This window comes from Sminthopsis crassicaudata, chromosome 3 (assembly GCF_048593235.1).
Source record: "Sminthopsis crassicaudata isolate SCR6 chromosome 3, ASM4859323v1, whole genome shotgun sequence".
Taxonomy (NCBI): Eukaryota; Metazoa; Chordata; class Mammalia; order Dasyuromorphia; family Dasyuridae; genus Sminthopsis; species Sminthopsis crassicaudata.
Window position 1 is genome coordinate 590,603,994 of NC_133619.1, and position 16,127 is coordinate 590,620,120.

At 35.2% G+C, this 16,127-nt stretch overlaps 1 protein-coding gene across 5 annotated transcripts in view; it reads right to left on the minus strand.

Moving 5' to 3' along the window:
• Window positions 1-264: 264 nt before the first annotated feature.
• Window positions 265-16,127, minus strand: part of MEAF6 (MYST/Esa1 associated factor 6) — a 28,821-nt gene continuing 12,958 nt past the window's right edge. The window contains exons 5-9 of one of the 5 annotated variants that reach the window (XR_012488483.1): window positions 8,532-8,724; window positions 2,614-2,643; window positions 2,451-2,508; window positions 1,769-1,802; window positions 265-1,076 (exon numbers count right to left, since the gene is read on the minus strand). Coding sequence is in view for 3 of the 5 variants with exons in the window: in XM_074305183.1 (XP_074161284.1) it covers window positions 1,068-1,076; window positions 1,769-1,802; window positions 2,614-2,643; window positions 8,532-8,724 (266 nt within the window). In the remaining 2 variants the exon portion in view is untranslated. Of the gene's footprint in view, window positions 1,077-1,768; window positions 1,803-2,450; window positions 2,509-2,613; window positions 2,644-3,153; window positions 3,293-8,531; window positions 8,725-16,127 lie in introns of those variants that run through there. The other 4 variants (XR_012488484.1, XM_074305183.1, XM_074305184.1 and 1 more) reach the window with 4 other exon arrangements.

The window sequence follows — 16,127 nt, forward strand, 5'->3', positions numbered from 1 at the left end:
ATAAAAGCTTTCCCTACTTACAACTCCTTGTAAGTTATTTATCTATGGAATTCCTAAGTTTTTCCTTATGTCTTAGGGAGGTGCAGAAAGAGGTTTAGTGATGGATCTTTCTGGAGTTGGATTACAGAGGATTATAAACAAGATGAAAAGAGAGATGAGTGTCAAACACCTGATATTTTCTGTATAGTATGTATGAAATGATGAAAATAAAAATCAATGAGGAAAAAATCTCAAATGCAAAAAATAAAGTATGAGAAGAGAGACTGAAGCCTGTGAAATTTTATTTTTTATACAAAATAATAAAAACTTATGTTTTTAAAAGGATTCAAACTTATGGTTTTTAGCTATTGCCATTTGCCTGTACATGAAAATTGCTTCCAACTCAGATGGGAAAAAATTAAATAACCCTCTACCTTCCCCCTGCAAAAAGACAAATAGGACAAGTCATCCATTTTATTTATGCTACTAGAGATTATTTGTGTTAGGATATCAGCCCCTAAGCCAAGTAAAGATAATCAGATTCCAAAGAAAACAGCAGGAAGCCATAAGCTGTACAATTGTATTACAACAAACCCCTCAAAGAAAACAAGACAGTAACAACAAACAACACATAAGGCAGAGTAAGGAAATGCCTGATATTTACAGCCTCCATATGACAAAACACAACTGGGTGCTGGTTTCGGCATCAAAAAAAAAACAAAACACCCCAAGACATCTCTCCATGGGTATCACAGATGAATCTGATGCAGCCAGGACCAGAGCAGCCAGTGTTGGGAAGTACTCAATCCCAAGAATGGAGAAATGCAGAAAGTAGGCAACCTAGGACTGCACCATGCCTTGGTCTTCCTGCAGTTCAGTTACTAAAAATGACACGAGGTAAATGGTCTGATGTGGTTTTACAGAAAGGACTTTCTTTCACCCCTCTTTAGAACAAACTACTCCTCAATGCAGGCACTGGGTCTGGGAGCGCAGACATTAATGGCCACTCAGTGGAGGGGTGTTTATCTTGATGAAGTTGTATGAGGGCAGGGCTCTACAGCCTGTAAGCTTCTGGACTAATGGGTCTTCTAATAATCCTGTGGGGGAGAAAAACAAAATTCCAAATTACTGCATGAAATGGAACTCAGAAGAACATAGGACTTACTATTTTGGGTGTGTAAAACAATTCTTGGTGAGAGTACTAAGTACAGAAAGGTACACAGTTTAAGATCCAATTTTAAAGCAAGAGGGCTATCCTCTGCAGCTCATGATGGCACCATTTTTGGCTCTATTGCTGCCCTCAACAACGGAGAGAGAAATATTCTAATTCATCCAAACTCTCACATCATCTACTTCAAGACCAATCAACCACAGGTACTGAAAAGCAATACCTTGATCATGGGTAAGGGTGTCCAGAATGGACCAGAGCAAAAAGAAGAGACCCTCAATGCATGAAAAGGGTGAATTTGTCTCCAGTAGCACCATGCACTCCAACTGAACTCTCCTGCCTTGGAAAGCCCAAGTACTGACTACTATTTGTTGAATCAAAAGGGAATGATTTCAAGTTTCTTAGAGAACTTATTCTTCTTTTAAGCTATAAAGCATGAACACAAGATTCTCAACAAGTAAAGGTGTGTTTGACAAAACTATTCTAAGCTTTAAAAGTAAACACAGACCAGGCAATAAGAACTTTAATGCTTTTTCATTTTTCGCTCTAAGATAATAGCTTTGAGTCAGCCAGCAAAGGCAGGCCGGTTCTCTCAAGTGACCTCAGAACACTGATACTTACGGCTCTTGGCTTTTTGTTTAGCTTCAGATCAATCCTGCGATGGGAAAGACAAAAGATATTTGTATTTTAGCTAACAGCAAAAAGAAGGTCCAAGAATCAGATACTGCATATGGTACAAGCTACAACAAAGACTATTTGGTTAACAAAAATCCACATTTTTTCATTAGACTACATGTCAAATTTATTTGTTTACCCACTTATTATTGAGCAAGGATCAGTTAAAATTGTAAGATCAGATTCTCAGACCTTGCCAAAATGTAAACTTAGATAACAATCCAGTAAGAAATATGGTAGTTGTAAAAGCCATTATAATTTTTAAAAATTACTATGAAATTAAGGGTTAGAGAGATTGGATTAAAAGGGCATGCTCTACATTAATGTGTTAGCTGTTTAACTATATCATTGATAATTATTCAGACACATTGGCGAGTAAGTTCAGAAAAGAAAGACTAGAAGTTTGTATTTCAGGATGTGAGATATAACAGGAATTAAGTGAATTTCATTTATTAAACTTCTCCAGAGCAAAATATCCAAATCTGATACTATTAATCTCTTTAAGAAGCAAAGCCAGGAAATCAGTTTAAATATGAAATAAGGTAAAGTTGGTCTATTTAAAATAAAATAAAAATGAATAGAAGTGAAGATTACTTAATTTTGCTTAAGTTATTAAATGAAATGTTACCTCCATCACGTTTTTCTGTTTTTTAAAAAAACTTCCCAGCCTAACCTAATATACATACCTACAATTAAACAGATAAACTATGAGTTAGAAAGGTCTCAAAAAGGCATACTGGTGTCTACACACTAAACAACACAGCACAAATACTAATTCAAATCAAACTTACTCAAAGTCATAATCAAACATGCCAGACGGGCTGAGGGGCAGCATTTGAAAGGAAGAAAGCAATAGAAATTAATATACTAATTAAATAAATTAGTTGATTAGCCACCCTAGCAAGATTACTAAAAACAAAATCAGCTTTAAGAATCTTATGCCATAAAACTTCAAACATCAAAGCACCCAAGTTTCTATAGTCAAAAGGTTCCCTCCATGGATTTTTACATCAGAAGTAAAGTAGTGTTATAAAAGGGATGGTTATTTCATTAGAACTCTATCAGATATGTGGACCAATTCATTAGCTGCCAGATGCAGAGTTAGACTTTTTTAAACAAACATGAAGAACTGAAAATGTAGAAGAATTAGGGCATTAAATGAAATGGGGAGAAAAGAATTTAGGCATGTAATTTAAAAAAAAAAAAATGCTTTTAAAACAGTAACTCACAACCCAATATAACAGCATGAACTTTTTTTTTTTAAGAAAAAAAAAAAAAGAAAATGTTCTGCAACACTATACTCAAGTAATATGTTCTCAATCAGGTATCAAGGCCGGGGACCTGACGCTCTCACATTCTTCCTGGAAGTCAAGGGCTTAATGAATACCCTTCAATGGCAAGGTGTTCACTCAGGAGATGGGCTGGTCAAACTGCTCAACCATTGAATGCAATACAGCTGACGGGAGTTACCTAGTAAACATCAGGGCTTTAATTTAGGCATTCCAAAGTCTGCCATGCACTTGGAAGAAACTATGAGCATCCACAAGTATCCCACACTTTCCTCTATGCTCTTAGAAATGGGGGTAAAAGTAGTATTGAATCCCAAGCTCACAGATTTTGAGCTGGAAGGAACCTTAAAAGTCATCCCCTGAAAGCCCACTCCCACCCCATTTTACAGTCAAGGAAATTTGAAGTCCAGAGCCACAATGATTTGTCCCCATTTAAGTCAAAGTAACAGGATTCAAACCCAAGTCCTCTTATTCAAAATTCAGCATTCTTTCCACTGTAAATCATTAGCTTACAGTTTCTGAACAAATGGCAAGTATAAGAGCAATTATAGCTAGCCACACGAAGAGTAGACATTTAAAGTGAGTTCCTTGCTGGCTCCCATACCTTCTAGGGAATATTGATGAGTCCCAGCCATAAACTGCAGGTTACCCCTCTAATTAATTATGTAAATTGTTCTTTATTTCTTTTATTTTTTAAACACTATGTGATTAATTTACATTGTCCTGGTGAAAAGCAAAACTGGGGGGGGAAAAGTCCCAGCCAAAATTAGATCGAGTAAGACCAGTAAAACCCACTGGGTAGATTTCTAATTCTTGGCCATTATTCCTATTCTGTCTTGTCATCAACTTTATTCTTTATTGTTCACGTGAATGTTTTGATTCTATTTATACATCTTGAGTGTGCTTTGGTAGAATGACTCCCAGATATCTTATGCATTTTGTAGTAATTATGAATAAGACTTCCCTTTCTATTATTTTCTCCTCAATTTTATTGCTGAGTTAAGAAATGCCATTGATTTTCTGATACTTTATTGAAGTTGCAATTATCTCAGTTTCTTTGATGAATTTTAGGGTTCTCTAACTAAGTTTTGTTATTCCAGAAAACAGAAATAGCTTTGTCTCTTATTTGCTCTTTGAATGTTAGAAATAGCAAATCATGCTTTGTCTCAATTTTAATTTGTCTTATCATTGATATTGCTAGCAATTCTAAAACTGTCAAATAACAAGGCATTTTTGTTCTACTCATATATTTACTGAAAAAACAAGTGTTTCTCCAATGCAAATAATACTCCCTTGTAGTTTTAGATTTATACTTTTTATCATTAAAGGCTCTTCTATGCCTAGGCTTTGTAGGGCTTTTAACCATAAATTAAATGCTTTTGCTATTAGCATTTAGTTTTGGGTTGCCATGTTTTTCAAAAACAAATAAAGCATTTCTTCTTTGAGGTGGTCAGTCTATACCTGAATAAATCTGGAATGAAGTATGAGTTCAATATTCCTGAACATTAGGACACAGCAATTTTTTCTCCATACTGCTGCAAAATTACTACTCCTGTTACAAAGACCATGCTACTCCCTCTATTTAAAGATCTTCAAAAGCTCCCTCTGACCTCTAGGATTAAAAAAAAGTCTCTTACCTGGCATCTGCCCACCACAATCTGGTTTCCATATTTTTCTGGTCTTAGTTTCTTATGTTTGTTCTCTCCCGTTCAAACTAAGTTGGCCTGCTAGCTATTGTTTCCCCATACTATTATACTCTATACCTCATGCTCCCTCATGCCTGGTATGCATTGCCTCCTCACCTGTACCTTGCAGAGTTCTTCCCTTCCTTTCAAAGCCCAGCTCAACTGCCACCCCCTTTAGGAAGTTTTCCTAATGGGTCCAGTAATTAACACTTCCTCCCTCTGGAAATGACTTTGGATGACTTTTGTATAAACTTTGCATTTACTTAGATATACAGGGTTTTCTCCAGTAGAATGTAGGTCCCTTGAGGGTAAAAGCTACTTAATTTTTATCTTTTTATTGTCACTATCTAGAATATTATCTTACACCTAGTAGGCACTCAAAACTTACTAAAATGAACTGAATAAGCATGCACAATAAAAACATGTAGTTTAACCCAAATTTTTTCTTTCATACTTATCTGCTAAAACAACGTGGTTATATATGAAAGAAGTTCAGGATTTATAAAGTGTAGTTGTGGATTAATAACTCAATCATTATTTAAGGTAGGTGGGATTTAATCATTCTTAATATAAATATAATAAAATATAGGATCAAAGAACAGAATTTTCATTATCAATGATCTACTCAAGATTGTAGACTTAAAGAATATTCCTTAGTGAACTACAATGATCATGTTCTTAAGTAGGTTTTGGGGGTTAGAAGGAAAGGAAGAAGAGGTGAAGGGATCTGATCCTACGAATCAATCAAACGAATCAAAGAACTTTCAATATAGAATAATTCCTCCAGTAATGCAGATCAGCAGTTACTCTAAAACATAATAGTTTTAGTTTCCTGGGGCATTGAATTGCCCAGGATCATTCAGCCAGCCTAAGTCAGAGATTAAGATTCAAATCCAGGTATTCTTAACCCTAAATCTGGCCTTCTATTCAGTGTACCACACTGCCTTTCAATGACACATGTTCTTGCCTCTAAAAGTACACACAAATCAGGAGGGCTGAGAATCTGGCTAAGTGAGACTGTTACAGGTCAGAGAAGGCGAGACCTGCAATTTTAAGTTCTGTTTGGAGGTAGATGCTCCTGAAAAGAAAACAGTTCAGCTCTCCTCCCTCAGTACAGATGCCTAAAATGAAGGGGACAAAAAGCTAGGAAATGTTCAGAAGAAACAAAAAAAAGTCCTTCTCTATCTGTCTTCTGACTTCTCACAGAGCTGGTTAAGTTTCATTTTAATTTAAAAAGGCAAAAATTAGTGTTATGAGAGGCAGTGTGGTATAATGAACAGAGGTCTAGCCTTGGAATTACAAAGATCTGGATTCAAGTCCTATCTCTGACACTTTCTGGATAATTGACCCTGGCAAACCCTGAAGTGCTCAGAGCCCTGTCAAAAGTCTCTCCCCACTCCATACCATTCTCCCCTCAACTGCCAAAAGCCATTTATCCAAAAAATAGCTGAAGCTCTCCCTAGCCTGGCTCCTTCCTCCCTTTCCAAGCTTCTCACACTTGAATGCCCTCCACACTCTGCCAGCTCCACTGTCCTCCCTGCACTCCTCTGAATGTGATACTCCCACCTCCCATCTCCAGTCCTTTACTGGTTTATCTGGCTTTCTTCATGTCTCAAAAAAAATCCCAGCTTTAGCAAAAAGCTTTTCTCAATCCTCATTGTCAGTGACAATTCCCTGAGATCCTATCTGATTTATCTTGCATGTACTATCCTTCTTTGTATACAGTTGTAGCTCCCATTAGAATGGAAGCTTCTTGAGAACAGGGACTTTGTTCATCTTTCTTTAGAATAGAATGAACTCAGCATTTATTGAATGCCTACCATGTGTGAAGCACTGTGCTAAGCACTTGACAAATATTATCTCATCTTTATATACTAAGCACTTGGCCTGGTACATACTGGGTGCTCAATAAACACTTGCTGACTCAGTTTGATTTGGCTTCTCTCCATCCCCAAAAGACCTTGCCCCTCATCTCTAACTCAGTGTCGCTGGCTTTGCTCACTTGTAGCAGGGAACATCTCCTGATGCCCCCTCTTGAAAATGTTTTCCCTTTCAGGTGATGCCCCTTTATTTGGTCCCAATCTTCCACATAACTAGCTATTGCCATGTTTTCTCTCCCATGTGAAGTATACTTCTGGAAGGCAGAGATTTTCTCTCTTTCTTTTTTAATAATCCCCAGTGCTAAGGACAGTGCTTCACACACAATAATTAACAAATGCTTTGCTAAAAGACTAGCTAGTTCTTCACATCTAGAATGTTTAAAAATAGGGGCAAATAACTTGTATTGCTCTAATAATCTGCTGCAAGTCAGAGGGGAGAATAAAGGGCAGTAATAGAGATGCCAAGAAGACAATAGGTGTCCATTCACTACATGGAAAGTAAGACCTCTTCACCCAGGCATCTGGGTATATGGTATAAAACAGTCAACATACACTAGAGATTGGATAACTTACTCTTGTTCATCTCAAATTCCTATCTTACTCCTTTTGTTATTTTCCCCTTAACTTTACATTCCCTTATCAGTTCCAAGGTTTCCAAAAAACTTCTTTCACTTACAAATGACCAATCTCCAAAGACAATAATCACAAATATGAGGTAGTAGAAGGAGGGCTAGACTATATATCACAAGATGGGCTTTCAGTCATGGCTCCGCCATTTCCCTAGCTACTTAATTCACTTAGGTAAGTTCTTTATTTTTAGCTATAAAAGAAAGAGGATGGATTAAATGATCTCAAAGGCCCCCTATCCACTTAAGCTTTCTAAATCCTATGGCCTATGATGTCACCAAGGGTGAAGGCTATTCCTGCTCTTTGACTATCTCCATCCCCAAGCTGCCTGCTCCCTTCAGATCAATGAGGCTGCATTGAATTTCACTGGAATGATGTTTAAACCCTACAGCAATGCAAATGACTTTTTTTTTTCTTTAAGTCTGGATTCTTTGCCCTACAAAAAGTTTGGGACTACAGCTTCACTTCTCTTTCCCATGATAATTTTCTCTTCCACAAGAAAAAACCACCTTTGAATGGACTGTCCATTATTTTCAGTTAGGAATTATAATGGCTTACAATATTATCATTTATAATCAAAATTTGACAGCAATCTTAAATTCTCCTTTTTTAATGATATCTGCTTCCTACAAACTGTTGACATTATCTTTCATTTCACACCTCAGAAAGTAATGTAGACAAATGTTATCTGGGAAGGCACACTCTTATTAATAGGGCTTTGGACTCCAATACTCCCAATATGTGTGTAAACAGATCGCAGAGAAATGAGTGGGGGGTGGGACAGGGAAGGAGGGAGCACAAGCAATCACTCAAATGCCACTTTTTAAAAAATGTGTTTGGCTAGTTCTCAGATTCCATAAAGAATCAGAGACAGTAAAAATAAGAGGAAAAAAAGCCTGCAGCTATCCTATTCCCCTTTCCCTCAATTAAAAAATAACCCAAATATACCATTTCAAATAGGATTTTCATTTAATATGGTTCTTCTACACAAACTGCACCTGCTATTCTCTACCCAAAATCTAAAAAACTGGGTTCCCTCTGCATTGTTTGTCTCATTATCCATCATTTTTTTTTTTTTTCAAATGAGACCATATTACTTATAGCAGAGGCCCTTCTGGTTGCAAAAATGCAAATCTCTAACAATAGCACCCAATAATTTGTAATCTAAAAATATCCCTTTGAAATAATCATCACCTCAGCCCTGGAAAATGGCCCCAATGCCACTAACCTGTGTCGGTTTTTATTCTTCCTCTTTTTATGGCTGCTGTGATGACTCCCTGAAGAGGTGGAGGAAGCAGCCTTCTGGGGTTTCACCCCCTGCACAGATCCATCCAGATCTTCTGTGTCCTCTTGGCTAGGTTCATTCTCCTGATTGTGAAAGTCTGGAGATGTGTCACTCTCTGTACCACTGCCTGGTTCCCCTGTAGGAATTACAATTTCAGAAGAATCTCTTCAGGATCCCTCAGTCAAACTTGTCAATCAGCCAACAAAGAGTTTACAAAGTTCTGTTACTGGTCAGCCATTACTCCCACCCCAAAGCTAAGGATAATACTTAATGAATGCTTGTTGACTGGTTGGTTAGAGAAAGAAGTTAAGCAGTTCAAACTCAAGTAACTTAGTTCCTAAAAAATCCCAAATAATTGGAAACACTAAGGCTGAAGACATTGGAAGACAGAGATCTACAATAGTTATGACCAACTTGTTGTACTAACTAGATTTTTATTGATATCTTGTTTTTACATCACCTACATTTTCCCCCACCTAATATTTTATTTTTTTCCATTTACATATAAAAAGATTTTTCAACATTCACTTTTTTTTTTTTTTTTTTTTTTTGCTGAAGCAATTGGGACTAAGTGTGACCCAGGGTCACACAGCCACAGCTAGGAAGTACTGTCTGAGACAGGAATTGAACTCAGGTCCTCCTGACTTCAGGGCTGGTGCTCTACCCATTGGACCACCTAGCTTCTCCAATATTCACTTTTATAAGATTTTAAGTGGTAATTTTTTCTCCCTTTCTCCCTTATCCCTGCCCCTTTCCAAGATAGCAAGCAATATATGTTATACATATACAATCATATTAATCCACATTAGTCATGTTGCATCACCTAATTTCCTCCTCCTTTTCTCCTCCTTCCAAAGACATATTTTAAAACAAATAACTTTCTTCAAAGAGGAAAAGAAAAAAATATTAGCAAAATCAACACATGAGAAAATATTATGTTATATGAAATGTTCCACACTGGTAGGCTCCCCTCCCCCTCAGGGAGTAGAAGCAGATGTTTTCTCATATATCTTCTTTGGGGCCAAACTTGACCTTTTGTAATTTTGCAATATTTAATTTCAATTGCTTTGTGATAATTGTTCTTTCCACTGGTTTATATTGTGTTAATTACATGTGCATTACTTCAGTTCACTTAAGTTTTCCCAAGCTTCTCTTTATCTACCATGTTTGTCTTATCCTCTAACATAGTAATAATATTCCATTAGATTCATCCACCATTCAGCCATCCACTGAGAAATAGGCACCTACTTTATTTCTATAAGAAATGCTGCCATCATTATTATGTTGTATATAGAGCATCTCTCTGTCTTTTGATCTTGTCTTTTATGCCTAATATCTTTGCATCAGAGTATGGACACACAAGTCACTATTTATTCTAATTCCAAATTGCTGTTTAGAATGACTAATTCCCAATTCTAAAAACAAAGTATTGATTGTCTTTCTGCAGCATCTTCCAAAGTTTTTTCGCATTTGTCATTTTTACTAATCTCTCATTTAAAAAAAAAAACTAATTTCATACTTTTTGTTATTTTTATTAATTTCCTGGTTGAAATTTCAATTGTTTTGATTTGTTTCTCTTAATACTAGTAATTTGGAACAATTTTTCATGTGGTTTGCAATTCTTTTAAAATTGTTCACATATTTTAACCATTTTCTAGTGGGGAACAACTCTTTTAGTCTTATATATTTCTGCTAGTTGTCTATATAGTATCTTAAGATATTTAATATAAAAATTTTCCCAATTAAATGCATTTATTTTGTTTGTGTTAAAAGCTTTTCCATTTGTATACTCAAAATTATCTGTTTCATTTCTTCTTTTAAAGGACAGATAGAAAATATTTCAAGGAAATTGCCTTATAAAAAAATGTATTCACAACTTGGAGGAGACCTACCTAATGGGCAAAAGATGGATTCTACCTTGCATCTCTGCTCTCTTTCCCTCTTTCCAGAGATCCTTCAGATATAGTAGGGAAGAGAGATCTACATGTTACCTTGTCTTGCCCTAGAAAATATGTAGTGGGGGGAATTAAGAAGGCCTTTAATTAGATTGATAGGATAATCATCTAACACATTTCCAGGAAGGGGAATTTTAATTGGAGAGAGGGAGTAATCAAGCAATAAATATGTTGCAAATGAATGAATCACATGGACAACAAATGCTACAAGAGTTCTGAGAACAGATTACTTCAAAATATGTCCAGGGAAAACTAATGGACGTGGTAAGGGATTTGACTTGGATCATGAAATTTGAGTAATATCAAAACAGATACAGAGGAAAGGATTGGGCATTCCAGGAAGGAGGAATAAAATAATCCAAGTCAATACAACATGAAATTTTTGGAACCATCCAGAAGAAGCAGATTTTTAAGCTAAAAAGGGCAGTTCTAATAGTTGAGGATAAAATTAAAAAGGCAAGTTAGAGTTCCTACAATCTAGACAACCTAATTGTTCACACATGACATTCTATCTTCCAGCTCTAAATTTTTACCTCTGGCTCTCCACATATGGAAGGCATCCTGACCTCCCACACCACTCAACTTATCTTAGTATCATGATTTTTCCTAGGAAGACTTTATGTAAACTGAAGTGAGTGGAACACAAGAACACTGTACACAATAATGGCAACATTGTAACTATGATCAACTACAAAAGACATCTATCTACTTTGATCCAAGATAGTTTCTAAAGGACTCAGAATGAAAAATGCTATCCAGAAAGATGGACTCAAGAGTACAGACTGAAGCATATTTATCTTTTCCTTTCATTATTTGTCTTGCCTTTAAAACAGGAACAACAGGTAATGAAGAAAATATTTTTCAAAACTTCATATGTGTAACAAGTATTGTATTTCCTTTTCAATAGGTGAAAAAGAATTTGCAACTGAAAACAAAAAAAAAAAAAAATTTCAAAACTCAAATGACACCATTGTCATTAATGGTTCTGTTCTCCCAGCCACTGGTACCCTGTCATTTCCCTTGTATTTACTTTGTATTTGCCTCTTGATGAGTTTCTTAATAGAATGTAAGCTCCTTGAGGGCAGAAAGTTTAGGGGTTTTTTGTACCTTCAGCATTTAGCCTAGTGGTTGGCACAGAGAAGGGGTCCAGTGGGGGAGAGTGATGGACATGGACCAAGAAAGACCAAGGTTTAAATTCTGCCTCAGATACTTATGGGCTGGATAAGCACTTATCTGTCTCAGTTTTCTCATCCATAAAATGGGGATAATGATGGCACCTACTTTCCAAGGGTTTTGAGGACCAAATGAGATAAGATATGCAAAACCTTAAAGCATTAGGTAAGAGCAATATTATTTGTGATTGTTAAGAACTGGATGGGGATACTCATATCCATAGCTATTACACATTGTACATGTTTTTAGACTTTCTCAATGTCTTGATCAGTTATGTTGATTTTTTACCCTATTTGACCCCCAGACCATTTGTCATATGAGGTAGTTTCTAGGAAGGAAAAAGGGAAAGGACACCTGGGATACTATGGTGATATAAAAAACATAAAACATCACTAAAATGATTTTTTTTAATGGGACACATAATACATTGCTGGTGGAGTTGTGAAATAATTCAACCATTTCTGGAGAGCAATTTGGAACTATGCCCAAAGACATATTAAAACTGTGCACACCTTTTGATCCCAGTCTTGCTGCCAGACCTGTATCCCAAAGTATTAACTTGGGTTTTCTCAGCAAAACAGTGATCCAAGACAATTCCAACAGACTTGAGATAGAAAATGCCATCCGCATTCAGAGACAGAATTATGGAGATTGTATGTGGATTGAAGGATAGTATTTTCATATTTTTGTTTTTGTTTTTTTTTTCTTTCTCATGGCTTTTCCCCCTTTTGATTATTTTTCTTGTACAACATGACAAATATGAAAATATGTTTTAAAAGACTGTACATATTTAATCTATCTCAGACTGCTTACTCTCTTGGGGAGGGAAGAAGGGAGAAAAGTTTAAGTACCAAGTTTTACAAAAATGAATGTTGAAAACTATCTTTACATGTATTTGGAAAAATAAAATACTATTTGGAAAAAAATATTTTTTAAAAGGGCTCTTGTAAGTGCTAGCTATTGCTATCATACTATGAAATATCTGTTGACTGATTGGAAAGTTACTTATGTAATGTTATCCATGTAAACTAGTGTTATTGGATGGTTTATGCAAGCAGAAGCTACATGATTAAGAGAGAGTTATGTGGCATACACACTGTCAGCTAATCAACCTTCTATTACAGTGAAAAAAAAGCATAATAATGCTTTGTGTCCACATAAAAATGAGGAACTTGTTTAGAGCAAAGAATATCAAAGCTTTTATGAAATTAAATCTGCATGAAAGACATCTGACATAGCAAAGAAGTATATGGGAACAAAAGAACTTCGAAAATGAGTTGTATGCTTGACATACAAGGTTAGGAAGTAGTAGCAAATAGCCATGCCAGAGAATGCTGAGTGGGGAGGCAGAGGTCCCTGAATGCCATTGCTGCCCCTCACTACTATGGCTAACTAAGGGAACCTTATCTATAAAACAAAGCAGTTGAATTGGCATTCAAAGGTCCCTTGACAGCTCTAATAAATGATTCTAATCTATTAAATATTCCATAACAATGCACAAAATAGTTAGCGTTTAGTTGGTTATGGGGCTAATGAAAAATTAGAGACTGGGTTCATTCAAACAGATGATAAATTATGATAAGGAAAGCTAAATAGTTAGATTTAGATTAAACAGGTTCGTTCTGAAAGAAAATCAATCAAGTTTCAATGAAGATTAAGTCACAAAGAATGGTTGATATATGTATATATATTTAAGATTCAAATAAGCAACAATGAAGACTAGTTACACATTTTATTTGCCTCAGGGGTATTAAAATGCTGCATTTTTGAGAGAAACATGATGCTTCCAGTTTAGTCTATGGATGGAAAAAAGACTCAGGTCTCCAGGAAAAATTGCATTGTATGTGAGAGGAACAAATCAAGAGAAATCTTTACTAGATATGGAAAGCAATGGCCCTATTACCAACAATTCTTCATAAATTACAAACTTTCAAAATTCTTTTGGTAAACCAGGGCTTCAATGTAGAAATTTAATTACATCCTGCAAGCATCATAATAAAGCCCCAAATAAAATAAGTACAATGAAGGAATAAAAGGTTAGTGCTGAAAGAGATCTTAAAATTCCTTCAAACCAGCCATTTCAATCCTCTTATTTAAAAAAATGAAAAAGGGAAAAACCTGGACGCTAGAGGAAAGATGACAACATGCCCAAGATCTTTCTCCCTTCCCTAACTAAATCACTAGTAAAATTTAGATGCTTGGTGACTACATGGAAATGTTCTGCATGATTCCACATGTATAACCTATATCAAATTGCCTGCCTTGTCAATGAGAGAGATGGGAGAGGAGGGAAAGAATTTGGAATTCAATTTTTAAAATGAATGTTAAAAACTATTTTTACATGTAATTTGAGAAAAATAAAATATTAAATAAAAAAATTGAAAAAAAATTACTTAGGATGTTTGGACACAAGTTTCAACAAGTGTGTATGTTTTTACTAAGATATTTCTACATATATATAGTTAATTCTTTAGAAATATCTCATTCAATGAGTTATACATATGAATGAATCTTTGATTATCAAACACTTAGCAGTCTGACTGGCACATAGTAGGTATTTATGATACAGGTAACTTGAACATCACTCCTAAAAAAATTCTCAATTCACATTTGTCTCTCTTAAGATGCCAATTTTTGATGTAAAAACAAAAAGTTGATTCAAAGCAACTTCAAGAACAGTTGTCATAAGTATCAAAAAGCCTTTAAAATGAAAAGATTTTGAAAAATAAAATAGCCAATGAGAAAATTATCACAATTCAAGTTACAATATGCAGAAATGTTATTTTTTTAACTTTATTAATTCCTCCAATCTTTTCTAACACTCGTTTTTCCTATATTTTCTATTTTCTTTTTTTTCTTATTTTTATTTTCTATTTTTTCCATTTAGATATTTTTGGATGCTATATTTATGTATTATTCTAGCTGTGTATAACCTCAAACTTTCCATCATGACTGAAAAATGATCAAAATATTAGGTTATAAGTTTTGAGACTTCAGTTAGAATTCAGCAGATAGAAAAAAAAAAAGGGAGCTTACAGTCAAAGATTAAAGTAATTACAAATCTATATCTGGCCCTTTTTATTCATGTGCATAAGGAACAAAGGTCAGGAAGGAACAAATATGTTTGGTTAAGAAAGTCAATTCAGAAAAATCCCAAAGCACAAAACTTATTATACAAAAGGACTTTTCTTCACAAAAATGTTCATAGAACATATCTTCCTAATACATTTTAAATGATTCAATTTACACATATCTTTTCAAGAACATATCTACTGGGGCAGCTAGTTGGTGTAGTAGATAGAGCACCAGCCCTTAAGACAGAAAGATCTGAGTTCAAGTTTGGCCTCAGACACTTAATACTTTCTGGCTGTATAACCCTGGGCAAATCACTTAACCCCAATTGCCTGAACAAGAAAAAAAGAATATATCCACTGCAAAAAATCAAATGTGTATTTATCTTCAATGGTTGCTAGGAAGCCCTATTTAGGACAATTTACTCCAGATTTTATTCTGAAAACTGTTAATCAGTTTATTTCTGTCCCTTAGAGTAAGCTTACGTGACATGTTAAAAGTGGTCTAATGGGAAGAATCACATTTTGGAATGATTCTTAAATTCCAGTCATTCATAGAAGAACCAAATTACACTAATTTATGATGCTTTGATATGTATCCTTCTATAAAGTAGTTTTAGAGCTTAAGTCCCAGTTTATTCATTACCTCATGTATCACTGCACTTATCTAGTTCTAGTGAAAAAGTATTGTGACCTAATTCTGCTATACTCTCCCTTTAAAATAAAAAAAGCACACTTCCCTACTATTTCTATTATCCTATGAGATAGAAGTTCTCATCCTAAATATGTTAATGGGATATGTTGCCAACTATGGCAGCAGTGAGGAAGTACATGGCCCACAAAAACAATCATCTCCCAAGTCAATATCCCTCTCTCTGGACTCCTGATTTCCCTTCATCCCTGAATTTGTATTCACTATTTTTCAAGAAACTCCAATATGGAGGATTCCAAAAACTTAATTACAAATATAGATCCATCTTCAAACACTGTTTCATAAGTCAAAGTAATAACAAAGTATTGTTTCCATACAATAAATGGTACAAGTTCATCATATTTGCAGTGTTGTCCATCAAAGCACTTCCCATCTAATAATTAGTTTTGCTAAATACAACAAGGAACGATAAGTATCTCCCCAGTTTATATATAAGAATTTAGAGATATAATAGATTAATAATATGGAAGAATTAGAATGAACATAGGTGATCATCTATTACAAACTCTTCACTTTGAAGATGGAGGGACAAAGCTCAGAGAGGCCAAGGTCAGATACAATTATGACCACAAAGTATTGCTGATGGCAAATCAAGGCTCTTTCCTTTTCACCAGGATATCTCTCTCTG